The sequence below is a fragment of the Dermacentor silvarum genome, chromosome 8 (genome assembly GCF_013339745.2).
Source record: "Dermacentor silvarum isolate Dsil-2018 chromosome 8, BIME_Dsil_1.4, whole genome shotgun sequence".
Taxonomy (NCBI): domain Eukaryota; kingdom Metazoa; phylum Arthropoda; class Arachnida; order Ixodida; family Ixodidae; genus Dermacentor; species Dermacentor silvarum.
In genome coordinates, this window is record NC_051161.1 from 59,147,732 (window position 1) to 59,174,999 (window position 27,268).

At 47.0% G+C, this 27,268-nt stretch overlaps 1 protein-coding gene across 3 annotated transcripts in view; it reads right to left on the reverse strand.

Annotated features, from left to right (window-relative positions):
• Window positions 1–27,268, reverse strand: part of LOC119462150 (protein eva-1) — a 300,367-nt gene that overhangs the window by 64,423 nt on the left and 208,676 nt on the right. For all 3 annotated transcript variants that reach the window (XM_049672389.1, XM_049672390.1, XM_049672388.1), the window contains exon 2: window positions 6,400–6,635. In XM_049672389.1, coding sequence (XP_049528346.1) covers window positions 6,400–6,635 — 236 coding nt within the window. The remainder of the gene's footprint in view (window positions 1–6,399; window positions 6,636–27,268) is intronic.

Consider the following 27,268-nt stretch of genomic DNA (forward strand, 5'->3'; position numbering starts at 1 on the left):
GGATCATTCATTTCAAAACAGCGTCAAAAACACGGGAGAACACGGGGACAGCGCTCGTCCCGTGTTCTCCCTTGTCCGTATTTTTGACGCTGTTTTAAAATGACAGAATTGAATTTTGCACATCGAGCTAAGGCTGTCCTGCGAGTTTCAAAATAAAAAAAAATGTCGCAGTTTCGCCCGACAGGCGAAGCATCAATTGCGAGAGCAAATTAATAGAGAGCTATTCGGAGTAGGGATAGTAGTTTTATCGGCTGCGTAAACTTGGACACATTCGCTTACTAACTGAATTAACAAGCGTGGTGTCAGCGCGCACAAGCAAACATGAATAGATCACACTGAATAACCGCAGACAACGACTGTCAAAACGCTGGCAACAAGCGCAGCCGCCGCAGCGGGCAAAGGTTTGCGCGGTCTATCGCTTCAACAGAAACTGAGCGGCGAAAGCACAGCGCATGCAAAGGTCATAGACGTGTGGAGATCGCTTTCAAGATACGGTGCACGCGACAGCCTGAATCGGCGCAAAGTACAATCGCAGTTGTTGGCAGAGTACAAGCTGCCCCCCTCCCTCCCGCGCTGACTTCCCGCTTTCCTCGTTCCGCGTGGGAGATTGCCTGGCCAGTGCCCCTTGCGCCCGGTTGCAAGATACGCATTTTGTGGCGCAGCACAGTGTCACCCTCCCTCGCTCTTTCCCTTCCATACCTCCACGGCCTTTCGCGCGACGGAAGTCGCGTTTGCTCTCCGCCGTGCGTTCGGTCTCCGTAATAGCGCGCGTCCCCCGCGCGCTTTCACTCGCCCATACGGCGCACGGCGACGATTTTAGCGCCCTTGGACTTTATACGGAACCTCACGGCGACGGCGACGCCAACGGCAGAAATCCGCTTTAAGTGTCCATATAATTGCTCTCGCAATAAAACAGATGCCGTAAACATTTTTGGTGTTGTGGCCGATGTGTGCAGGCAACCAATACATAAAAAGTATTAAGCTGATGAAAACATAAATTTGCAGAATTGCAGTTCATTGTGGATATCAAGTAAAATATAACAAGCAATAAAATCTATGAGCTCCACAGTACTTCCATAGGCCTAAGACATTGAGCAAAAGACGGCACGATACTTCTAATGCTCCAACTTTTTCTTCTATGATCAAAGTTTTACAAGTAGGCTTTTTTCTCCTTATTGAAATGAAAGTGAATACAGGAATGCTGTTCGGTGTTCGGTAGGGAGTAACTAATTCTCACTTATTTTTTAGATCAAGAATAAGCTTTTCTTTCGTAGTGAGATAAAATATAAGCAGCCTTCTCAATAAGCAACTGCTCATCAGTAATGCCGAACAAACTTCGTTAATACAGCAATGACGGTAGCAAGCCTGCTGACAATTATATATATACAGGGTGTTTTTTTAACTGCACGAAATTTTTAGATTGGAAAAATGTAAATCTTGGTCCCGTTATGTTTACCATTCGAGTGTACGGATTGGCGGCCTCTAGATACAGAGCAATTTCTGCACTTACGTGTCTAATTAGCGAAGTTACGCTAATTAACTTTGTAATTGTCAACAATAGGTGGCTACAGCAAATTAGTGCTTTGGGGCCCGTCCTCGACACTACCTATCCCAACGATCAAATTTTGAATAGCGGAGTTCATGTGGGAGCTACGCGAACAATTAGTTCCCCTTGGCAGGCTGCTTGAAACTGAAACTGGCCGCAAAAAGAGCGTCTGTGTCGTCGATGTCGCCGCCCCCCTTGCCTTTCGTCACGTCTCCGACGTCACCGCCGGTCCGGCCCAACGAGCAACTTGCGTTATCTCCTTGCTGTCTGCGGCGTTGGCCTAACGCTTCAATGCTTGCGAGCCACCAAATTTACTTCGTCATTCCGTCGGGCGCCACGTTGCGCTGTAATGCTAACACCGCTTCTTGGGCTTGTGATACTACAGGCACGGCGTCATATCAGTCTATAGCGTCGACTGCGAACGCCGCAATTCGCAAGGAGATAACGCAAGCTGCTCGCGGGTGGGACCGGCGCTTATATATATATATATATATATATATATATATATATATATATATATATATATATATATATATATATAGGGTGTTTCAGCGAACACTTACAAAATTTATTTAAGGTTGCCTGTGGCAGATAGCCCAATTCTACTTAATGAGCTGGTCTACTCGAAGCGGCGGACATTACTTGCGTAAAAAATTGACATTCACAGTCGACTAATTAATAAAAATTCACTAATTAAGTTTTAACTAATCACCTGATGGTCCATATTGTAATCTACAAATTGTAGCCGTGGAGTTCGCAAGGCGGATCCACTTGGAACGAATTCCCGGGATGACACCACTTTCGAGACATTAATTCCCGAACTTTGCGAAGAAACGCATTGGCGTTCCAGTTAGTTTCTTAACAAAACGTCGTTTATGCATTGAAGCACGAAATTAACTAGAACGCCAATGCATTTTTCCGCAAAGCTCGGGAATTAATATCCCGAAACTGGTGTCATCCCGAGAATTCGTTCCAAGTGGATCCGACTTGCGAACTCCACGGCTACAATTTGTAGATTATAATATGGGCCATCAGGTAATTAGCTAAAAACCTAATTAGTGAATTTTTATTAATTAGTCGATTATGCATTTCAATTTTTGCGCAAGCAATGTCCACCGCTTCTATGCACAACTGGCTCAGAGCGGAGCGAGACAAGTTCAATGCTCTCATCCGCAAAGTAGTCAAAAGGGCTCTCGGGCTACCCATTAGGACCCATACCGAAGATCTCCTCAAGCTGGGGGTACACAACACCGCCGAGGAGATTGCCGAAGCCCAAGAACGCGCGCAACTCGCTCGCCTGACCACCACAGCGGCAGGTAAACGCATCCTCGAAGAGCTGGGTTACCCTCCTGTGGTATCTTCGAGGGTCAGTACCCCGATCCCTAGGTGCATTCGAGACAAGTTCGAAGTGGCCCCCGTGCCCTCGCAACGTCCCCGTCCACAACGAGGGCAGACGCAAGGCGAGAGCAGTAGCAATTCTGAAACAGATCTATCAACAAGGCATCAGAGCACGCTTCGTCGACGCCGCGGAGTACAGCGATGGAAAGACCTTTGCCGTCGTCGTGGTCGACTCCAGCGGCAAGCTTTCCAATAGCGCTTCAATTCGCACTTCAGACCCCGAAGTCGCCGAGCAAGCCGCCATCGCCATCGCCCTCGCCCTGCTAGACGGTCGTGGGTCTGAGATCTACAGCGATTCCAAAACGGCAGTTAGGGCTTTTCAGAAGGGTCGCATCGCCGAGCAGGCTGCTCGTCTTCTTAGCGTCTCCAATCCGGATGCTCTCACGCATCATTCGATTCACTGGTTTCCCGCTCACGTAGGGTCGGTCGAGGGTGCTCCCCCGAACCTCAATGAGTCTGCTCACGAGGCTGCGCGCGACCTCACCGACCGCGCTTCCTCTGTAAGGAGAGCCGACACCCCTCCCCCCTACGGCCACAGGGATGCTCCCGCTACTCACAACGAGGTGACAAAATTTTTCTACATGTCCAGAAGGGTCTTTCCACCCCCTCACCCCAAATTGAATAGGGCGCAAGCTGTTTCGCTTAGACTTTTACAGACCGGCACATATCCGTGTCTGGCCGTTCTGCACGAAGTTTACCCTGACGTATATCGCGACGACGCCTGCCCGTCCTGCGGGCAAACCTCCACTCTAGCCCACATGCTCTGGGAGTGCGGGTCGAGATACCCCAAGTTCAGCAAGGATGAGTGGGACTCGCTTCTGCGTAGCCCCGCTCTAGACAAGCAAATCTTGGCTGTCCGGTGTGCCCGCGACCGGGCTGGTGGGCTAGACCTGCCGGTCCCGACGTGGGACTAGCCGGGTGCGCGACGAGTTCGCGTCCTCGCCGGACCTGTAATAAAAGTTATTTCACTCACTCATGTCCACCGCTTCGAGAAGACCGGCTCATCAACTAGAATTAGGCTATCTGCCGCAGGTAAACTTTAAGAATTTTTGAAAGTGTTCGCTGAAACACCCTGTATATATATATATATGTTCAAAATAATATTTGACGTGGATATCTAATGGGTCACTTCCACTAAAAGAAACCCTCCATTGGTGTTTTGCTGAGTTCATCTGCATGCGGGGAACACATCCACGCTCGGAAGCAAACGTCAGTATATTCCGCAAGAAAGTCAGCCAAACTACGGGACATTAGACGTTCGTCTTGGAAGACGTTCCGTTGTCATACCGACGCAAAATGAGAAAGTGAGATACAGCCTACGAGATATACTTTGCCTATTCACGTCACTTGAGCTCAGATCACACACACACACAAACAAACAAATTATTTACAACGAAACATCACTCGCTGTGTTAACTGGAGATTTCTTAATTTATATGTTTGTCAACACTAGGCACAAATTAAGCTTTTGAGCGTTAATCATACGCACATCACTGTAAATTATCAATCAACTATTTATTTATTAATGAAATAGTATAAAGCTATACAATGTACAACAACCTTTCGGATAGATTTTACATTGGATGAGCTATCCACGCATGCGCGAGCTATTGTGTGGTGTGTGGTTTTACTCGCCCGTTCCAAAATATGAGGTTCATCTTCGTCGCAAGCAGAGCAGTCATGCAGGTAAGACAGACGCACAGGCGAAAATGCCGAGGTGAAGCCACCTCCATTATAGAGCACGAGGTTTCTTCGGCGGCACGCGTGTGACTGTCATTGCGCGATTCGGACAACTAAATTACATTAAAGAAGAGAGAGTCAAGTCTAAGAGTACGGTTTTTCTAAGGCAATGTTTGGAGCGCGATTGTAAAGCCAGGCCAATCTCCCGGGTACATTGCATGTGTGTATGTCTAAAGAATGCCAAGAAACCTACGTCTTCCTTCAATCGGCCAGGAAACCTATATACGTCCTCGTTCAAACCTACGTTCTCCTCCAAGCAGAACGAAAGCGAGGTGAACAAATTTATTCTCGAGAAAGAATGCAGGGAGTGAGGTCAGCAAGCACCTAAGCACGCGCTTGCTCAACTAGCGAACGTAATGTGCGCCTACAAAGCCCCGACGCACAGACAATGGAAGAGTTGAGATCCAAGTAAATACGCGACCCAATCTGAATCCGCCATCTCGAGTGAACAGCCCAATTGAGCTAACTTGATGCCCGCGCTCTGGAACTAAAACTTCCCAAGACAAACAGCGCGCGAACTGAACGGACTTATTTATGATAACCGTTGGTCAGAGAGCTTCGCTTATTCCTCGTTAGGTGAATGTACAATTAACGCATGTAGGGTAACCGGGTGCCCGGGTTCTTTTTTTTCTTTTTCTTTTCTTGTGGTACGGTTTTTCTCTTGTCGGGCCCTCGCCGAGTTGTCCGCGCTTCGCCGACATAAGGGGGCCTCTCCTCTTCAAAGTAAGAGCACGCATATTTGAGAAGTGCAAACAGGTGCAAACACAAAATTCGTAAGCTCCGTAAAGTTTACGCAATCGGAATTTGATTAAGTATTGCGTTGATGACTTCAAAATATGCTAGGTTGAGCCGCTGCATCCTTCAATATGCAATGCAGGCGCGCCCTCCTTTTTAACAATAAACAGGTAACTACACTTCAGCAGAAACGTTCAAAATTCATGACGTCAAGGCATGCTGGTGAAGTAACTTCAGCATGGCGTTACTAACGAGTTTATATCGTTTTGTCGTCCTTCACCAAGCCGTCACTCTCGACAATAGCGGTCGTTTTGTTATCGCATAAGCGTAATTTACTAAAGGGAACTCAACCTAACATTTCCCTTTCGTGTCCATTTAAAACCGCCTACTCGCGTGTAGCCATCCCACCCTGCAGTTTAATAACTGTCGAGCTAGGAGCTGGAAGGTAGGCGACATCAGAGCCGCCTGTCACTATACACATTTAAGAGATTGAAGCTACTGCTTTCCCCATATAATGCGCACACAGATTCCACAGACACAGCAGCATATTAAGTCTATAGAAGAAAAAACGTATCAACAAGATTTAAAAAGTTAACTGGAAGAAGCCTCTCATATGTACCTGCCTACTGTTAAATAAAAAACAGAGTTACGTGTGCAATCACGAGAGAGAGAGAGAATGGATGCATAGAAAGGAAGGGCTCGAGGTTAACCAGAGGTAGTTCCGGTTGGCTACCCTGCACAGGGGGAAGGAGCAGGGGGATAAAAAGAGGAAGAAAGTGGAAGGGAGAAAGAGAGACGAGCACAGGCAAACCGCGTACGCTATAGAGAGGTAGGGGGTGGCGTTCTTATAGCCTATCGCGAAGGCCCGTAGACCGCAGGAACCTTAGTAACGCGAGTAAGGCCTTCTGCGCGAATGTGACTTTGTTCTAGCATAATTCTGAAAGCGAACACTGTTTTTCTCGAGAAAGTCGTCCTCTCACCCTCAGTGCCTCCTTGGCGATGCACTCGACACTGCCGTTGTACTCTTGAGCCGGTCTGGCGCTCGCAGCGCCCCCTTCCTCGTGCGACGGCGGCGGGCAAAGCATGTGGTAGGGCACGGATCGCCCGTACTGAGCCACCGAGATGGAGATGCTCGTGTTGCGGAAGCAGCGCAGCTGCAGCTCCTGGCCGTCGCAGGCGAACTTCTGGAACGTCTTCAGGGTGCCCGACAGCAGGGCTGCACGAGAGGAACAAGAAAGAAAAGAAAAATAAGCGAGATTAAAAGTTCCCGCCTTTTTTCGATTACTAGAGATTTTTATCACTCAGGGACATCCGCGTGGCATTCGGCATTGTTTCCGAGTTCAAGAAAGTCAACCAAAGTATACTGACAAACGAATCCAACACACATTGAGATTTTGCTGCAAATGAAGTCGCTATGGCACTAACCACAGGGAGTTTGCGCGCGTTAGGCGCGCAGTTGTGACTATTTTATTACCGACAGCAGACGCATTGCTTTCTATGAGTAAATACAAACTAACTAACAACTAACTAGCTAAAATAAATGAGTGAATAAACAAATATTTTGCTTACGTGTCACAATTTTGTGTCAATGTTGAGTTCCTAGGCAATCCGTGAATTGCTACTTCTTGGAACAAACTGGTACTTGCGCTTTTGAGAAATGAAGCTCTCGTGGAATTTAACAGCTGGTATTATTAAACAGCGGATGAAGCATTTCAGAAAGCACTTCGTATTATAGACCAGTTAGGCTAACCACTATAACGAACATGTTGCCGAAGCATGCCTACCAACGGCGGTTCTTAAGAAAGAAAAAAAAATGGGAAGAAAAGAAAAAGAAAATGCGAGCGTTCCCTCTGACCCCTCCCTCATACAGTATCGTGAGGATTAACGTAAGCATGTGGAAAATACGGTATACATAGCCCGCATTATGAATGGCGACGTTGCATCCAGCACGCCGTGTCCAGTACACCGTATTCAATAGACTTTGAAGAGACACCCGTTTACACAGAAAGTGATCCCTTATCGTGTGGAAAGAAAAATTATATGCTACAGCTGCCAACGCGAATACCGTAATGAAGGTTACGGCATCTTCTCGGTTAATAGGCGCTCGTGAACTCAGATTATCACCCAATGTCATTGTTCTTTGGTCGCATAATCAAGCTAAAGAATTCGCTGTCAAATAAAAGGTAATGTTTCTAACAATATTTTTGCCCCAATTTTATCTTCTGCGAAAGAAACTGGCGATAACAGTGCCGGCTGATATTATGACAAAGTATACAAAGTTTATATTGCGCAGCACCTGAGCTGCTGTTCACCAAGAGAAAAGTGGAAAAATACTCTCGAAAGTTTCGACTTCGAACACCACTGTATGTAGTTGCAGCAAGTTATCACGCGACGGTGATCGATCTCCGCTTTCTCGGAGTTACCAACCTGCTCATTCTGCGTTTGGTTCTACGAAAAGAAAAGTCAAATATCGACGCACCAATAGGCTTAGGCCGCGGCATAGGTTTCGCATCTCGTTCGATTAACCGCGGTTCTCTCCCGGTTCGTATACTTTCCCGAACACTTTCCGCTTCATCCGGGTCTCGCAACGAAAATACGCCAAAAAATACGGCAGCGAAGGCCCAGCTGTTTTGTAATCACAAGTACCTTGCCTCGTGTGTTTGCCTGACAAACAGCAAGGCTTCCGCAAAAAAAAAAAAAAAAAAAAAGAACCCCGCGGAAACAGGGCAGAAAATGAGGAAATGAAAAGAAAACAAGGAACCGCGGTCGCAGTTCCGTCTACGGCCACCAGAGCGCGTGGTGAGCGAGAAGCGGGTCGAGGGCCATGATCGAGCATGTGTACGACCGATGGCGGAGCCGTGCACTCGATTCGGCGAGTTCCATTCCCCTCCGCCAGCAGAGCAGCAACGACTACTATACGACGCAAGCAAGCAAGCGTGTTTGTGCGTGCGCGTGCGTCATCCCTGGCTCGCAATTTTCTGCGAAAAAACCTCGTAAAGCAACATGGACAAGCACGAGGAGGCGAACGGAACGTAAATAACGGAGCTCGGGCGCTGGGCGCGCGCTAGTTCAAGGTTTCCCAGAGTGCGCGCGCATAGCTTGAAACTGATGCCGCACCGCGGCCGCGGAGTCAGGTTTATCGCTCAAGCAGACGGAGAGGTATGTATACTCGTGTACGCTATATTTACACCGCCGAGGAAGTCGGCGTGTACACAGAAGCGCGCGAACCTAAGTGCGTTCGGCCGGGACAAGCTTAAAGGGACGAAAACGTGCGGATGCGCGGCTCCGGAAAAGGAAGGACGCGCTGGCCAATCACGCACACGGGTGCGGTGCATACAACACGGCGCTGCACGGTGTTTAAACATCGGCTTCCGCTCAGCTCCTCAAGAGAAATAAAAAAAAAGAAGGACAAGCTAAGAGACAAGGACAAGTGCTGCACGTGTCTCTCACGCGTGCCACGTAGCCTCCCCAAAGTAGTGCAAAGCGTGAGTCACTGCTGCAAACCAGTTACGACAGGCGCAGCATGAAAAAATAAGACTGCTAACGCTGTTTTCTTATGCTTTGGCCTCAAAGCCTCGGCTTGGTTATAGCTGTATTCCCTGCACATATTGTGGCGAGGTGTGTACGGGAAGAACCCATGCGACAGGGGGCGCTACTCTCTTTGATTTATGTCTAGCCCCCGCGCTTAATTTTATTTTTGTGCGTCATTATACACGTACTTTTTCAGCGTGCGCGGCATCCCCACACGTGTTCTGTCTCTCTATTTTACGACTGCAGTGTAGCATCTAAAAGAAAGTATCGCGGACGCTACGTAAATCGAGCAGAAGTGGTGCCCTCTATATCGCGCGGCTTCTCGCCATATATACGGGCATCTCCACCAAGTTACGAGGCTGTGAGGAGAAGCGTAACAGAGCAGTGTCAGGTGTCTTACTTTACAAGTCCAGAACACCCCCCGATCACGTTGCGCCTCTAGTAGCTGGTTTGTAGCAGCAGTCTGATACGCGGATCCCACTTTAGGAAGGCCGCGCAGAACGCGTGACCGAGTCGCGCCGTTTATGGCGACAGCTGCGTCCCGTCAGTGTCCAGTTGCGCCACTGTTCAGCCGGTCACGCGTCGGCGCCGAGCAAACGCTCGTGCTTCGAAACGCCTTCCGCGGGTGCTTCGAGCGCATCTGCGAATTTAGCCGCATCCAGTTAAAGGCGTAAATGAAGAGCGGAAAAAGACAATTACATTCTTGGGTTTTACGGGCCAAAACAACGGTCAGATTATGAGGCACGCCGTTGTGAGGGACCTCGGATTAATTTTGACAACGTGGGGTTTTTCAACTTGCACCCAATGCATGGTACATGGGCGTTCTGCATTTCCGTTACATCTAAATATGTAGAATGTTTTCAAGCAGAGAAGACCCGCAGTTTGTGAACGCTATCTGCAGACTGCGCACGCCTCATCCGCACAGTACGTAACAGAGGGAACTATTTAAACACCAACAAAATCCAATAAAATAAAAAGCAGAACCATTAATTTCAAGTTCGGAGTCTCCATTCATTCCTTAATTTAGAAGGACAATAAAGCAAAACACTAAATCAGCTTAGATGGATAAAGCGTTCTTTGAAAACTCTGTTATCCTTAATTTCGAAAAAATTGGTAGATTATTAGAAGAAAAAATCGAGGCAAAAGTTTCAGTTTTTGAATTTCGCGCTGAACTCCCAACGCTGGTACGTCACTGTGACGTCACAGATTTCAAAACGTTTTCTCGTTTTTAGGCTGCGTTGTCGCCCGAACGCTGTTTAGGCCGCGTTGTCTCCCGAAAGTTCCCGAATGTCGCCATGTTCAATCTTTGGCTCCTTTCGAACACAATGTAACCTATCTCTACCGCTACAGAAATAACAAATAGGCTTTAGAAGACGCTGTCAAAATCCATGACGTCACAGCGAGTTGGTGCGGGAACTTCAAGGAGGCGTCGCCACCCGTCTTTTGTTGTTGCACTTTTTCTGGCTTAACAAAGTGTCTTCTCGCGGCAAGAATTGTGCTTGTGATATTGTAGAAGGGTAATTTATTGATACACAAGAAATCGTTTTTCTCTGCAGTGGCCCTTTAATGCGGGAAAACCGCAAGAACGCGGTCTCTGTGTTCACAAAACGTTCTTGCAGTAGAACTGTTCGTAAGAACAGTTCTATACAGTAAGAGCAGCCAATCCTGATGCAGCACATATCATTAGCAAAGAAGGGCGACCGATGGCAAAGAGCACTTATGCGCTAAAAGCTTCGTGAATTCTTCCCTAGTTTTACAGGACGCCTGATGTTTGATAACTATCGTTTCATAGCTACACAAGACTCCGGCAGAGGCATGAGGCCTAGCGAGTGCGATACGACATTGTGACGTCACAAGTGGCTTCCGGTCTGGGGCTTACGAAATTTCGAAACACGTTTTTTTTTTTTTTTCGCCCTCCGTTACTTCCGTCAGTGTGGGTGCATTACAACACGAATTTCATATGCAGTAGCACTGGACTCCCATTTTAAAATTGCTGGGCCATCCCTCAAATAGTGCCAACTTCGCCGTCGGCCGCCCCGCCTTCATTCACACCATCGTCGCTATGTTGCAGCGAGTAAGGCTTTTTTTTTTGCCTGTGTTTGCCTGAATTTCGCCAGGTCGCATAATTTCCTGGCTTCTCTCCTTGCTACTTTTGTGAATGCCACTTTTCTCACTCCATTCTATGCGATTTTCGACATCCTTCATCCATTTCTCCCTTCTTGTACCTCCGAGAGGCCTTCTCCATATAGAGTGCAGGGCCTAAAGAACGCCCAGTACCATTAATCACGAGTGGGCCCTGGAGAGATATATACGCGAGGCTTGAGAGAGAGAAAAATAGAGAGAAAGAAGGGAGTGCAGAGAACGAGTCCTGAAGGAGAGAGAGTGTTAAGCGCGGCGCACTCAATGCTGCCCACGACTTAGCCTCAGCAAAGTTTTTCTCCTCCTCTCCACTTTCGCTTCCACAGACAGTGGAGGAGGGAAGACCGAGAGCCCCCGACACCTCGGCGAAAGTACATTTATTAGAACGCCCCCTGGGAATAGGCTGCAGCGCGCGCACGGCAGCAGTGACATCATGACGGCTGCACTCTGGTGCTCTGCGCCCACGGAACAAGGAAAAATAAGCAGCAACATTCTACCAACCAACCAACAAACAATAAACAGCGCTGTAAGCGGAGCGCGCGCGCGCGCCGTTGCACTGAGCGCGCGAAGACCGACATCCGCATGTAATGTGCAGTTTAGTTTCACGTTCCGCAGTATAGATACAAGCGGGTTGGAGAGAGTGAGAGAAATGGACAGATGAGTGGATATCTGATGATGGCGACGCGGCAATTACGAGCCTCCTGAAGTACACTGGCGCGGAGGCTGCTGTGTTGTTTGTACGAACACGTCGCGTAGATGGATGGGCGTATACGGAACACACGATAGGGAAAAGAAAGAGAGAGAGCATGCAAAAAAGAAAGAGTTTCTCGTGTGACATGATTGAGAACAACCAGGTTATCCTGACGTTTCCAGGCCCTCATTCTGCGGTCTTTATTTTGTCCATGGGCACGCGGACAGTACGTACGACTACTCGAGTTTCTTAAACTTAGTTGTCAGGGTGCACGAAGAGCGATTGCAAAGGGGATGAAGGTGGTGGAAGATGAGTGGGTTGGGAGGAAGGGGGGGGGGGGGGTAGCTAGACCAGTCGATTTTGCTCTTGCCACAATTCCGCTTCTTGTGCATAGATTTTTGTGGCTTCTCCTTCCCCGAAGTCTGTTTCCAAAAATTAAAATTGTGAGTTTGGAGTTCCATGATAGACATTAATTCACGACTAACCATACAGGTTCACTGCCTTCCCATGTGACGCTCGTTAGTGAACGGATGGATAAACTAAACGCGACTGCACCTTTCAGATCGAGGCCTCTCCATCTCGTTAGATACAGAATACCAGAGAAAAATCCCATTGAGGTTAGCTGTATAAACTTGTTGGTAGGTCATCTTCTAATTTGTTGTAGCGCACGCACGACAACACGAACATAGAAGGCACATGAGACAACACACAGCTCAGTGTGTTGTCTCACTCTGTGTCTCTAGGAACTGAAAGACCTCTCAGAATCACGCCTTCGGGCCGCATGTGGATCTCCCACGTTCCGCTCCCACGTTCAGACACCCTATTGCACCCTGTGCTCAAAGGTATATAACAAAGAAAAAGACAGTCAGGTGGACGATGCCAGCCGTCAGGGTTTGTTACCATGTCACCGGTGTTACCAAGCAGATATATTAGCATATCGCCCCGTGATGCGACTCATTTCCCTACAGCAACGTGCACATAAGACGCCACTGTGGTAACATACGTGCTGTTGTATCGAGAATTACTTCATAATGACGTGTTGTTTGTACTGTTATTTAAAACAGTGCAGGCTGTGTCCAAATACAGTACATGGGTGTCTCAGCTAAGTTTAGCCAAGCTGTATAAAGAAAAGAAGAATGTTTAGTAAATACGGTGCAAGATACTAATATATAAGACCGACGTTGTTCGGTAGTCATGCATATGACGATCTTACACCGTATACCTTATAACCATATCTTGCACTTTGTTTTTAATATTTTTTTCTTGAAGCAGCTTGGCTAGCGTTGGCTGGTACGCACGGTTCATATGCATGGTGTATGTGCGCAATATGTTGGTATGTGCAGTGCCTTTTATAAAAATGTTGCATGTACAAGGATATCAGTACACACAGCTCCATATCAATAAGATACTAACTCGTTATGAGCCGACATCGCATTCATGAGCGATCTCCTTTATCGATCATAAAAAAAAAAACAATCGTACCCGAAATAACTCCTTGCACCATTCTCACTAAAGGAACAGAATAATGGGAGCTACGAAAAATAGATTGGCGCTGATACTTTAAGTCTGTTTGAGCCCACTAACTAAGATTGTATACATAACGTATAATTTAATTAAATATAATGGCGGCCGTAGAGAGTCGTCTCAACGTGCTCTCGTTCGTTAGTACGGAGAGACCTATTCCGTAAAGTTATCTCCCTTAACCCACACATCTCAGCCAGCTGCTGCCTGCTATTTGATTTACAAATTTATCACGTCCACCGGTTCTAGATCCCAAGTTTAAAGACGCGTGTATTCTCTGGAGTGAAAAGAAAAGTACCGTGGGCATGGCACTAAGCCGTTACCCTTGCACTACAAGAAATCAAAAAGATAATAAAATAGCATATTCGCTAGGCCAGAAACTCTCCGCCGTGATGTTTCCCCAACCGTAAGTTCTTCAGACCAGGGCGATTCAGCCTTCACGCGTGAAGGGTTAGCTAAGATTGCCCTCTGGGGCCCGACTATGAAATTGCCTAAAGCAAATATACCCAAAGGAATGGAAAAATAAAGCTCCAAAGACAAGGGAAAAAAATGGAACTCAACAGACACCATGCGAGCGAGACATTAATCCGGGTCAAAGACCCCTAAGTTCCTCTCTCACGTCACGTTTACTGCGAATCCACGAATCGGCGTCGCGAAGGATATAAAAGGTAAAGACGACGCGACGCTACAATCAAGGAAGGACGCGACGAATGTGCATCGTTTCAGAATAACATCCGAAAAGACGACAACGCTGTCAAGTCCTGGGGTTTAGGCGTTGTCGCTTACCATATGGTAAGATGAGTACGCTTTACTTGTCAGGCATAGACACGTTTGACTCCTTTTCTGTTTATGGAAGAAGAAAAGAATGGTAGTATAGGAAAGTGGCGATTGCCCATTTAAATGTTTGAATAATCAGGAAGTTCGAGCCTTGCAAAGCTGCTCTCCAGCTCTTTGATGCCCTTCTGTGGAATCTTATAAGCAGCGTCTTAGTTCGTTAAGTGCACGCCGCAAAACTGGGCACGCATTCACAGAAACCTTTTATACTGAAATTGTTCATCGAAAATTCCGAGCCAATTCTGATGCTGGATATACATTAGCCGGCCAATGGCTAGCGCACTTATGAACGATGGCCAGTATTAACAAAATAATAATAATAATAATAATAATAATAATAATAATAATAATAATAATAATAATAACAATAAAGAAAAAAAACGTTGTCACAGCTAGAACTGTTTGTAAGAGTATAATGCTGACCAATCGCCTAGTTCGGCACCTTATTAGCAAAGACCAGCCAATGGCGAACAGCATTTTCAAACAAAATGCGTTGTAAATTGGGCCCCTCTAGCTGAATTGGAGCTGCGCTCGAGGATATATTTTGTACATAACATGCAGTATACCCCTGTGATCATGACACCCATGTTTGTGTGCTGTCCGTTTATGCAACGCATGGTACAAACATATAGCTATAACCCGCCAGGCTATACGTTGACGAGGCAGCAGCATCAGCGCCATAACGCCACATGCAGAACTCCTAGATAAGCCCCAGGTTGAGAGTAAATTCGAAGTCGTACGGGCTACATAAAGATTACACGATATACAGGCAGCTAATCAAAGAGTACGAACACTGAATAATATATATATATAAAAGAAAGGCGTGCTCTATAGACGTTTAGCCAGTTGCAAAAGCGTTCAGAAACGCTTACACGCTCCCTATGCTGATTGTTTTTAAACTCCTTCACTGCCAAATGTGTGCACTGCATACGCACGAGGAAGCCTGACGTTTATCTGAAACACGTAAAGTTCACCTCTAAGCTGAAGACCAAGCGAAAAAAAATGGTTTACGATGCTTCGGAGGCTCAAAAGCCGTAAAATCTGACCCCCTATACCAAGCAAGCAAGGCACAAGAGAAGGTAGGAAAGATGTCTATTCCGCAAGGACAGTGGGAACCTGTGCGGTAGAAAGAAACGCCGCAGATTATTTTAAGTGAATTTTTACAACGACGAAAAGGAAATTAAGAGATGTAGATGGGGGGGGGGGGGGGGGAGGGAGGTGAAGCCGGGGGTCGTCGGGGTTTGTAATAAAGACGTTCATGGAAAGTTTAGTCGTGACCAGACGCCTAATTTTAACACTTCGACGGACACAGTTCAGCCGTAAGATGGAGACTGCTTGAACGATATATTTTTTTTTTAGCGAAGCTGACTTGCAGGAACGAACACAAGGTCAAGAAACGGAGCAACTGACCCAGGGGTCACCTTCGTTGTAAAGTGGACGGGAAGGTGGCAGCCGCAGTGGTTTACGACTCCAGAAGAATAAAGACGCAGAGACGAGAGTTCCGAAGAAAAGGTAGAGGAGAGAAATAAATAAAAAGATAAACGAAAGCGACTCAGATAAGTGCGAAATAACCGCAGCTTCCAGTTGCGTGCGTGCGGTCGAATTGGCACTTCTGTGCTTTCTGCCGAGTTTCGTTCGTGCCTTTCGCCAAGTAACTTGCGTTTCGTAGACTTGTGTTTGCGAATTGCTGGTCCTCGCTACTTTGCCTTTTGGCTTATCGATACTTACGTAGTACTACGTTTTTCGGCAAGTTTTCCCAGTCATTTTCCTACACCAAAGTAGGTGTCGGTATCCCTATGTGGTAACATACGCGGGATAGCTGATCGCGCTATTCTCACAATCAGGAAAAGAAAATCACTGGTATCAGCTGACGTACGCGCGTATAGACGTCCACATTTGCGAACTTCTCGTTGTCGCGATCTTGTCGCTCTATCTTTTCCCACATATTCACAGTATTAAAGTACTGAAGAACCCTGATAATCATCATCATCGTCATCTTCATCACCCTATATTTATGCCCACAGCAGGACGAAGGACTCTCCCTGTGATCTCCAATTACCCCCGTCTTGCGCTAGATGATTCTAACTTGCGCCTGCAAATTTCCTAACTTCATCACCCCACCTAATTTTCTGCCATCCGCGACTGCGCTTCCCTTCTCTTGGTATCCATTCTGTAACTCTAATGGTCCACCGGTTATCCATCCTGCGCATTACATGTCCTGCCCAGCTCCATTTTTTCCTCTAAATGTCAACTAGAATATCAGCTATCCCCGTTTGCTCTCTGAACCACACCGCTCTCTTCCTGTCTCTTAACGTTAGGCCTAACATTTTTCGTTCCATCGCTCTTTGTGCGGTCCTTAACCTGTTCTCGAGCTTCTTTGTTAACTTCCAAGTCCCAATCCAGACCCAATCACTGCATTCTACCGGGGCTAACATATGGGGCAGAACCCCTAATAATATGTTATCGAAAACGAAGCGTTCCTGAAAGTCGGCACACTTAGCTTCCCTTCTCCACCGTTCATCCGCGGTACAACAATTGTAAACAAACAAACGTCTCTGAAACAACTAGAGAAACAAACCGCGTTATAACCTACCACTTTCGATTACTAAACAATAAAAGACGAAAAGATACCAGATTGTTTCCATAATCGGACCAGAGCCGCTGCCAAACTACAAAAGCGCGAAGCTCACGGACAAATAATGCATATATGTATAGGAGCGAAAGCAAAAAGCAAACGCTGTGTTCGGGTCACCACGTAGGGAGGAGACCGAGGAGCAGACGCCGGTTCCGCCCCAAGATTGAGCGATCACCGTCAGGGCTCACGCAATATCCCACGGACCCAAGACTGTGCGCGCCAGGGCCTGCTAAAGGGGGGCTGGGTAAGAAGGGACCGACTATATCGTCGTCCACGGTGCTCGGCCCACGGGACAGGCAGGGTCCCTTCCACTGCCGGTCGGTCAATGCCGGTGCAAGGCCGCTGACTATCGGCGATAATACCGCCTGCCAGCTATCAGGGAGCGGTTCGGTTCAATTGCGTGCACTAAAGCGCAATCGCTGCGTCGCTGTAAGCGTGAATCGCGGGAAACGAATTAATTGACGTCGTAGCGCATTGCTTTCTCAGTTAATAACAAGAGCGAACTGAGCACGTTGGTGTCGATTCAAGTGGAAAATTTTTTCGTAGAAACAAACACGCGGGGAAGGGAACTAGGGAAGGCGTAGAGGGAAGGTGTTCGTGTTGTGCTCTCTTCCCTAAGTATATGTCTGTTTACGCGCTAAATGTTTCGACATGCTTTTCAGTATTCATCTGTAACGAAAGTATCTGCGATAAAAGAATTTTTGTCTGTTTTCCGCATGGCATACTCATGGACACGTGCAAAATGTCTTGTGATATTGCTTCAATTTTATGTTGAATGCGCGGAAAACACGTGGACGTAAATAATTACCATGCGGAAATATCTTAAAATACTCATATTCGAATAAAATTGGCTCATTTTCTTGATAATGTGTTATTAATGCACCAAAAACATGGACAAGTAACTTCGCTGACGTTGTGCGGGCTGTTCGACGCACAAATAATTCGCCACGTCTATAGGACAAACGTGTTTGTTTCAAAGACGCAGTGAACACACCTTACACGCACCTTGCGGTGTTTTCCATTTTAACTCAAAGCTATCTTACAGCTTTATAGGAACTGAGGCATTTTATAGACGCACGTGACACTAGCCTTAGACCTCGAACTAGCAACGGCAAACTATATCAGATTGTATTCGTGAGCCCGGAAGCAAACTATAATCTTTTTTGAGGAAGACAGCACGGAACCCTGAGAAGAGACGTGTAAAGCGTACATGCTATAAACTAAATGCAACTTAACCATACAGGTTCTTGTGGTATCTGAACATCACGACCCAACAGCGGCAATATGAGAAAAAGGTGGCTGCTAACTGCAGGTTTAGTTCGCTACTACATTACTGCACGTTACTAGTAGAGAAACGGATAAGCCCTGGCGACCCCTTAGCTGCCCAGGAGCCATGCCCGAAAAATAATGATTAGCAGGCCAATATGGTTTCACTTCTATATTTCTACGTTCCTGGGCGCCGTCGTCACTTGTGCAGGAATGCCAGAGAAAGAGAGAGAGAGTATTGCACAAGATTTGCGCGGTGGTGTCCAAGCCGGGGAGTGCACGGGGAGAAAGAGGAGAAAGCTAAATGCGGCTATAGCTAAATCTCCCACCGACGCTGACGCGGTATGGCGGTCACGTCTCGTTAATGCCCACTTTAGGGAGCGCGGAAATTCGTTTCTGCAGCGATATTGCCCTTCTCTTCCTTCGCACCCTTACAGCCGCATCGCCTCATCAGAACGTTCCCCCTGACACCCTCCCCTCCCCCATTCCCTGCCTACCTTTCGATTCATGCTCTCATGACCACCAGAACGAACTACAGGACCATCCAATACCTCTCATGCGCGCTTTGCCGCTGGTCTACGCATCCCGTGTATACAGGCGAAACCAGAAAACGATGCAGCATTACTCAAGCTAAACCGCGTACGACGGAACCGCGTACGACGGCCAATCAGTTGCCGCCTTCAAGAAAGTATACATGCTGGCGTAATAACACTGCGCGATCGGCCGCTTGTGTACGTGCACGCCTTGGCTGCCACACCGTCGGTTAACTCTACTTCCAAGTACGGCGATCGTCGTGCCTCTCTAACTTGGAAGATTACACGACTAGAAACAAACTCCACAAATTAAAGTTTAATTTAAACACCAGTAACTTCAACCGAAAAGATTTGCGAACATATCGGGCTTGTCTGCGTGTCACTAATGACATCGATTAGCCGAACTGGCATTTTTTTTTTTCGTACGACTGGTTAATGCGCATGCTGACGTGTACCAACGCTGCACGGATTTAGCGGGCGCACTTTCGGGCTTCACTTGATCGCGTTTTCTACACTTGCTTTCATAATTTTCTGCTAACTTTCGTGCATTTTTTATATTACATCGCCGCGCGCGCCCGCCTCATTTTGCTGTCGACGGCGGCTTCAAAGCGCCAGAACGAAGCAGCCGGTCGCTCTAATCCGTTTACGGAAATTGCTTCGACATCTTTCCAGCCTTTATTCCTCGAGCCTTTTCTCTCCGCTGTCTGCTCTCGTGTTACGGCTCTATATAGCACGCTCGCCGAGCTCCGAGTCTTCTTATCGCCTCTTATGTACTTCGGGGAGTCTTTTACGGCTGCAGCTTTGGACATGCCCCCCTCTCCTCTTTTGCCTTATTTGCTTCATTCAGACTCTCGTTGTTTCTTCATTACCCGTCTTTCCCTTTCAGCTTCGCCGATTCGCCGCTGATCGCCTTTGCAGAACGAGACAGGTTCACTTCTGCCGAGTAATCGCAGGCAAATCTCAGAAAGACGACTTCATCGAGAAGCGCTGGGCGCCCGCGGGGTGGGGAGGTCGAGTGAGGAACACGACACGAGTGCCTCAAAAGCTGCCGCCCAGGTAGACTCTACTTTTCTTTATCTTTTTTTTCTTCTTTTTCTTTCTGTCCCTCTGATTCTGATTCGGCTCATCTGTTCCCGTTGCTGCACATTTATTTGCGCGTCTCTGCAATCGCAACTGAAAGCTTGTTAGCCCTTCAACCGGAAGCCGTGAAAAAAATGCTTGCTTTTGTTTTATTAATAATGTCACTGCCAGTAAGCGCGTTCTCGGCTGGGCTGACGAAAGCGGGCTCATTTCAGGTACAAATACGTCAGGATATCCATGCGTGCAGTGAGCAGATGGAAAGAACCTGAGATCTTTGCTGAGAATCTACTGATTCCAGGCTCCTTTCCTAAGCCGCACAGTGCGAACGGCCTGTTCGCGAGTAAACCTTCGAACTGTCCTTTTGTTTCGAAGTTCGACATGCATATTTGTTCCGGATGGTAGCGCATTGGTGTAAATTGCACGAACGCGTGTCACGTTGGCGCCGTCGAGTTCTTCTTCTTTCTGGGGTTTAACGTGCCAAAACCAGTTCTGATTAGGAGGCACGCCGTAGTGGAGGGCTCCGGATTAATTTGGCCACCTGGGGTTCTTTAACGTGCACTACAACGCAAGCACACGGCCGTTTTTGCGTTTCGCCATTGAGTTCCTAGATCCCGGAATCCAGGCGGCAGCATTCGGGTGTGTGCATTATCGCCCGTGAATTCATTCATGAAGTAGGTATACTAAGAATGTGTCCAATTATTGTTAATGCTAGTCACGTGTGCATCCGTGAATATGACCACCGTAAGGTGAAAATTTTACGCCTAAATTGAATGCAGTGGTATATGACTTGACGCGCTAGAAGAACGGGCTAGCGTTTGCCTGACCGTTGATGTTTTTGTGCTACGATAATAAGTTAAAAGGGGGGGGGGGGGGGGGTTCCCTTGAATCGTCATATCCGAGTTGGTGCGTTCATTTGCCTAGATTATACTACCGGAATCACAGGTTTTGTGTTGCACGAAGCTTATTGAATACAACACACCGGCCAGGTGCCTGTGATCGGCGAGTTGCTCGTACATAAGGCCCACCGAATAAGGCGTAAATGCTCGTCGCATAGACAGGAGTACATAAAATATCCGGCCATTCACTATTGTTTGATGATGACATCGATTGTTATCCTGTTCTTATCCCTCCCAGCCAATCTCAATCTTAAAAGAATCGGCGGGTCAGGGGCAGGGACCTTTTCCTCAATTCGCTTACCACAGAGGCAGCCTCTCCCCCCCCCTCCCCCCCGCGCCTCATCACCCCCTCCACTTCTAACTCTTGAATACAAAGTTGTATTCGATAGCGTTAGTTCACGCTATCCCTTCGAAAACACAAAGTAAACATCCCATTTGAGCAAGTACGCAACTATGTGGCCAACAGCTTAATGATAGCTGGTATACTGCTCAATCGAATAAAAAGCGGCGAGATAACACCTGAATTGAGAAATGAGAGGTTATTTACTGGGGCCGTTTAGGTCATTACAATCAGCCCGGTTATCGTCCTGCGGCAAGCTCGACGGCTAAAGGAAAATGACTATCATGTTGCTCAGCCACTGAAAGAAATAAAAACAGCACAAAAAATCGCCCAGGGTACGGTGGTTCAGTACTATAGGCAGCCCACGTACAGCGTTTATAGGATTCTCGGCTGCTGGTGTATAGCCAAGGACTGATAAACGTATAGGCTCGGGACGGTTCTTAAGCCGCTGCCAAAACAAACGATTGAAATCCCCCGCTTCGCCGAAACCGAAGAAATAACAAACAGCGCCAAGGACACTCGAAGTGTGCGAGCGGTGATAGAGAGAGAAATGGGATTATGACGAAGGAGGCTCTCAACTTACGTACGCATCGCCTTCACACCGTCTCCCTTCTTTTAAGCACGTGGATAGACTGGTTGATCGTTGTACCCACATCACGGTGACTCGGTTGCTATGTAGCGTACGGCTGCTAAGCGCGAGGTCCTGGGTTCGATTCCCGACCGGGGTGGCCACATTTCAATGGGGGCGAAACACACAAACGCATCTGTACTTACATTTAGGTGCACGTTAGAGAACCGCAAGCGGTCAAAAATGATTCGGATTCCTGAACAACGATGAATATCATTGTCCCGCTCTGGGAGGTTTGAGCGCATTAATGAGTGCATCAACCTACAGATTGTAATTGTGTGAAGCGACGCAGCTAGGCAGTCTGGTTAAATCTGCACGCATTAAAGAAAAGAAGCCGGCCACACGTACAACCACAATTACGCACACGATTGATAGGAAACTCGCTTTCCCAGCAATGGCGTAGGTGCCGTAGCTGACGTAGCTAGTGTCTAACCTGATGAGGCTTGATCGGAGGCCAGTGAGTCTAAAGAAAGTTTCTGAGATCGCGGCCAATTGCTGCTTTTCAAAAACGTGCGCTTGGCGTCCTAGTTTTCGGACGTCCCTCATATTGCGGGATAAATACTAGGATAAGAAGGGCGCGCGCATTTCTTCCCTATCTGTATGCACTTTTCTCTCTTGTAACAGTTTGTGCACTTGAACTGTGCATTCACTGTTTGTGACATATTAAGCTGTATTTATCTATATGGTGATATTCTGTGCTTTGAGAAGTCATCAAAACGTCATTTCAAAATGTGCATCTTTTTTTCACCTTTGTGATTTTGTGATACATTTCTATGTTTCTCGATGTAAGACGTGCAGTGGGCACAATCTGTGAGTGCCAACATTTTCCTATTTGTTCACCTCAATTAAAAATTATGTTTTTAAAAAGTCACAAGGAGCCCATGTAAAGGACTGTCCATGCAAATACAAGGGTCAGTGAGAAAACCTATACTATACGTAACGTATAAAAGTTTTTGCAGCCATGAGCCCGACAAGCTTTGCGTGACTTTAAATGAATTAATATAACTGGATTTAGTTATGCAACACGAATGATAGTTCCTTTTTTTTTCTTTTTTTTTCTAACACAGAGCTTGAGGTAAACGTTCCTTGCGTTATAGCTCATAGAACGCGCCTAGAGCAGGGCAAAACAAACGTTTTAGGGGCGAAGCTCCTTATAGCGGCACCCGTTCGTCCCCGTCGTAGTAGGTAGCCACGTCTAGTTTTATGAATTGCTCAATAGATGGCGTTGTGTGTCCCTATATGTATGTATACCCATATATACATATATATGTATATGTATAGTATAACCGGAAGCCGACTTCCGCTTCCGGTTCCACTTCCGGTTCCGTTACCACTTCCGGTTCCGCTTCCGGTTCCGGAAGCCAGCTTCCGGCGTTTCTCGTCCGTAGCTAGGGGCGCTGCATTGCACAAGGGCGTTCGTTCCCGACGCGCGCTCTCTTTCTCTCTCGTTCCCGACGCGCGCTCTCTTTATCTCTCGTCCGTAGCTGTGGTTTACCCGAATGATCCCCCGGTGCTTCGCCCACTCATCATCATTCACTTCGTGGATATGCTGTGATTTTTTTTCTCGTGCCGCGTTGCTTGTTACAGTCCGACATCAGGCATTCTTTATTATACAGCTAGGGATTCTTTTCGTACGGTTACATTCACAGCTTCTTATCTGTCCCTTTGAGTGACCGACCTCGGAGTTAATGGGGGCATGCGTGACTTCATGCGAACGGATCATGAAGGGTAATGCTTCTGAAAAAAAAATGAAATCAATTGTTACCTAATACGGATTCCTGGGCCAGTGTAACGTAGCGATTATTTTCGATCCGTCCTGTTCCTTTCTTATCGCCTACCGCTAATCATCAACCGATTCCGGTGATAAGGTACGCGGAGCCCTGTACCACGGCCGCTGGATAAAAGGCAGGCCGCACCTTTTTTTTTTATCCAGCGGCCGTGCCTGTACAGACCACCGCTGAAGCACGAAAAGGAAATGAATTGAAATAGAATAGTAACATCACCCCGGCCCAAAAGCGTTGACATAAGCGAACAGAGTGGCTCGTCACCTTTTTTTTTTTCATCTACAGAGTAGCTACGAGTGCAGGTCGTTCACTTAGGCCGAGCGGCTGAACGCATGAAAGAAGTCTGCTCAGAAGCTGCCCTATAGACATTTATTTCGTTGCGTTGTTTTCTTCGTTACAGTCTTGTACCGGGTAACTGTGGACGCAAATAGCGAGAGACTTGCGCGCTAACGACGGGAGCTTCCCCTGCAAGCGTCGCCCTTATTAACGCTCACTAATTACCACCCGTTATACTTCGCCTATACCACAGCAGGTGGGTATTATTAGCGTGCTTCCGATACTTCTACGTCGAACCGCTGAGCGTCGTTCGATCGTGACTGCTCGTGCTCGTACAACCCGCCTATTTCGTATACGTGACGAGGCAAAACAAGAATATCGCGTCTTTCATGCATCGTCAACGCTAAACACGCCATGCTCCCTTATTTGCCGCTGTCGGTGCGCTTCTTGCCTGAGCGCGAATTCGCTCGCAGCAGGGCAAGGCATCGAATGTGCATGCCATCAATGTGCGTGCTCTCTTCACGTACAACAGTGAATTTATCTGTATAGTCTAGGGACTTTCTACGTACAGTCGACCGATTCACTAACAGTACCGCGCGAGCGTTGACTGGTCGGCTGATCAGCGCCTTCTAACGGCGCGAAGAGACGAGATCAGCAAGAGCAAGAGAGATAAGCAAGTGATCAGCATGATCTTGCTAATTTCGTCGCTAAGCGCCGTTAGAAGGCGCTGATTATTTTGCTTGACAATGACCTTGCTGATCTCTAGCTGATCTCTCTTGCTGTTGCTGATCTCGTCACTTCGCGCCATTTGAAGAGGCGCTGACGGTCAACCGGCCTGTCGAATCGGTCGACTGTGCATCCTATTAGCAGAACTTCGTTCCTAAAAAAAATCTGTTGTCTGTATAAACAATCAATACAGACTTTCCACGTGCAATGTGTAGAATATTATCGCAGAAACTGTAGTACAAGCTATATGGCTTATGTCGGTTAAGTGTCTATTAATCTCTATGCCAGAAACATGGGGTTTTCTTCCGACCTACACCATATAAAAAATAATAAAAGAACTGTTAAGAGTAAGAAATAAATACCGAAAGAAAGAAAGTTCAACAGCAATACGTATTTATAACAGTTGTTTGCACAGTTATTTCAGACGACCCTTGTAAAATTTACACATGATATTTTATTGCATCTAACAGGAAGTCTGTTGAGGTAAACTGAAAGTCATCCTGCAGTTTCGATGCAGCAGGGCCTCTCAGCTGACTTTTGTCAGGGAACCGAGTTCTAAAATTCGTCGTAGCGTCGGGGCGTGTGTCCACGTGGAAAGTCGATTCTTGCGGCATTCACTCTATCGTAGTTATACTACCGAGAGATTCCAATAAAATAATTACGCTTTGTAGTTGTTTATTAACAAGGGCGTTAAAAAGAAACAATTACAAGCGCGGTGCAAGGCTGTAAGCTCGCCAATACGACGTGCGTGTTCGTTTCTAGCTAGTTTTTAACGAGATATGACATTTACGAAGTTACGTCTTCCCTCACGCGCGTAGGCTATAGGACTCTAAAGAAAAAAAAAAAAAAAAACCGCGCGCGCATAAGCGTAACAATCGAAGCCTTAACAGGAACGAAGCTCGGTAGCCATTTCCGCAGTGTGGTACGTTAAAAAAAAAGTTTGTTCGAAAGAAGGAAGGTGGCTAAGAAACTATACAAGCATGAAACAATGACATAGTCTGCCGATAGAGAAGCACAAAGATCGAGAACAGCCGAAGAAAAAGTGGGAAAAGATAATTGGCACACGGAGAATACCCGGCATAATTAATGAACCTGACTCGGAAATCAGTGCGCGAGAGATAGGCCCCAAGGCGCGCGCCAAATTCGTGCCTGTAGCGTTCAGGCGGGAGCACGTACACGGGAGGTCGAAGACCCGAAGACAATGCATTTTTGAAATGAGAGGAATTTGTCCGCCAGGGGGCAAGTTAGGTCGTGAAGCGAAGTGAGTATATAGGAGAGAGGCAATGAGGAGGCCGACGTGCTGCAGTAGCGAAACATTCGGAAGATATATGGTTTTTTTTTTTGTTCGTCTAATTGGGCGAATTGGTTTGGCGCAGCCAGCTTTGTCGCCGCCAACTTCGCTCCCTTGCTTTTGTTCGTCGAAGAAATCAAAATCTACATGACTTGTACGTCTTAACGACGACGGGGCTTCGTGAAAGGTTGCTCGAATTCGGCACGCGTTGTAATGCCTTCAGCTAAACAGACAGCTAAGCAGACAGTGTGAAGCCCAACTTGTTTCGGTATTCGTCAAGTGCCATCTCTACACGTTCGCTTACTCCAATGTCATGTTCGACCTGGCTACTAAACGAACGAGCCTACAAAAGAGAACCCTTGCAGTATAGTCACTCATAATATTCAATTACTTCTAAGCGAATGCCAATAGAACGCAACAAACTGTCAGTAGAAACACAACGGTATTTAGTATAGGGACATTTGTAAGGACACGCGGTGAGCATTCGCGAAAGACAGCGATTCTATTAGGCAATGCTCCTGCACTGAACTTCTGCTCCATCAGTTAAAGGTTGTACAGCCCATCTCTGATTTGTGCGTTGGAGTGCTCCGGTAATGGCCAATTACTGTGGCGCTATGGCTGTTTTATTAATTTTTTTTTCGTTCTAAACAGCGCGAAGAAATGGAGCTGCTGTCATGTTAGTTGCCTCAGCTTTCGGAGAAAAACACTTTCATACAGAACAAAGAACAAAGACTAGTCCGGAAACCTACTGAGTTTCTTTTTGACTGAGCAAACGCGCCTTTCCAGGTTACTAAGGCTTTTCCTGATACGCTTCCCCGTATTCCCCAAGCCTCCAGAGTGACAGGGGATAGTCCCCAGATATTATTGCCCTATCAAGGAAGCGGGGGGAGAGCCAAGGTGTACAAAAATAATCCGATTCCCTTGTTACCAGCCGCACAGGGCTTCGCGTGAGATTGGGTGGCCGCCGCACAGCGTCTCACGTTTTCCCAATTTGTGCTACTGTAAACTTTGGAAGCGTGGCCGACAAGCGCACAACAAGCAAAGTCTAGCGACCGTCCCCGTAGGGGCGCACTGAGCTTACCTAAGGAACTGTCACGCGAACGTTCTCCTCATTAATTTTAATTGGAAGGGTCTCTTCGTCGTGTACCGCGCTGATGCAGTTCACAAACAAAAACAGGCGACAAGTTTGCTTCGCCATTTACGTTTTCTCGCGCACGCGTACTTACGGAAGGAGCAAAACGAGAGGAAAATGAGGGCGCACGTACTATCAATTCCTTTTTTTTCCTTTTCTCGTATCGCTCATTATCATTAATGATGCGAACAACACCTCAGCATTGTTTTCTTGTGCGTGACGACTAAAATGGCATGTTACTCTTACGCGAGAAAATGATCGCGCAACTCGGAAGCGACAGTATTCCAAAAGCCACTCGCTGGAGCAGGCGAAGCTCCGTTATAGGCGCTCGATCCAGAATTTAATCCTTGCGCAAACTATGCGTCTTCACTTCAGAAATCTACTCTTATAGACACAAAACCAATTTAGTGACGTTCAATCTACTGGCACGTCATGCGATACTTCAACAGGTCTTAATTGCTAAAAATGAAGTATGGGTCGCATGGAAATATTAACCATAGAGGAAGAACATGAAGACAATCATGGTTCCTGTATTATTAAAATATC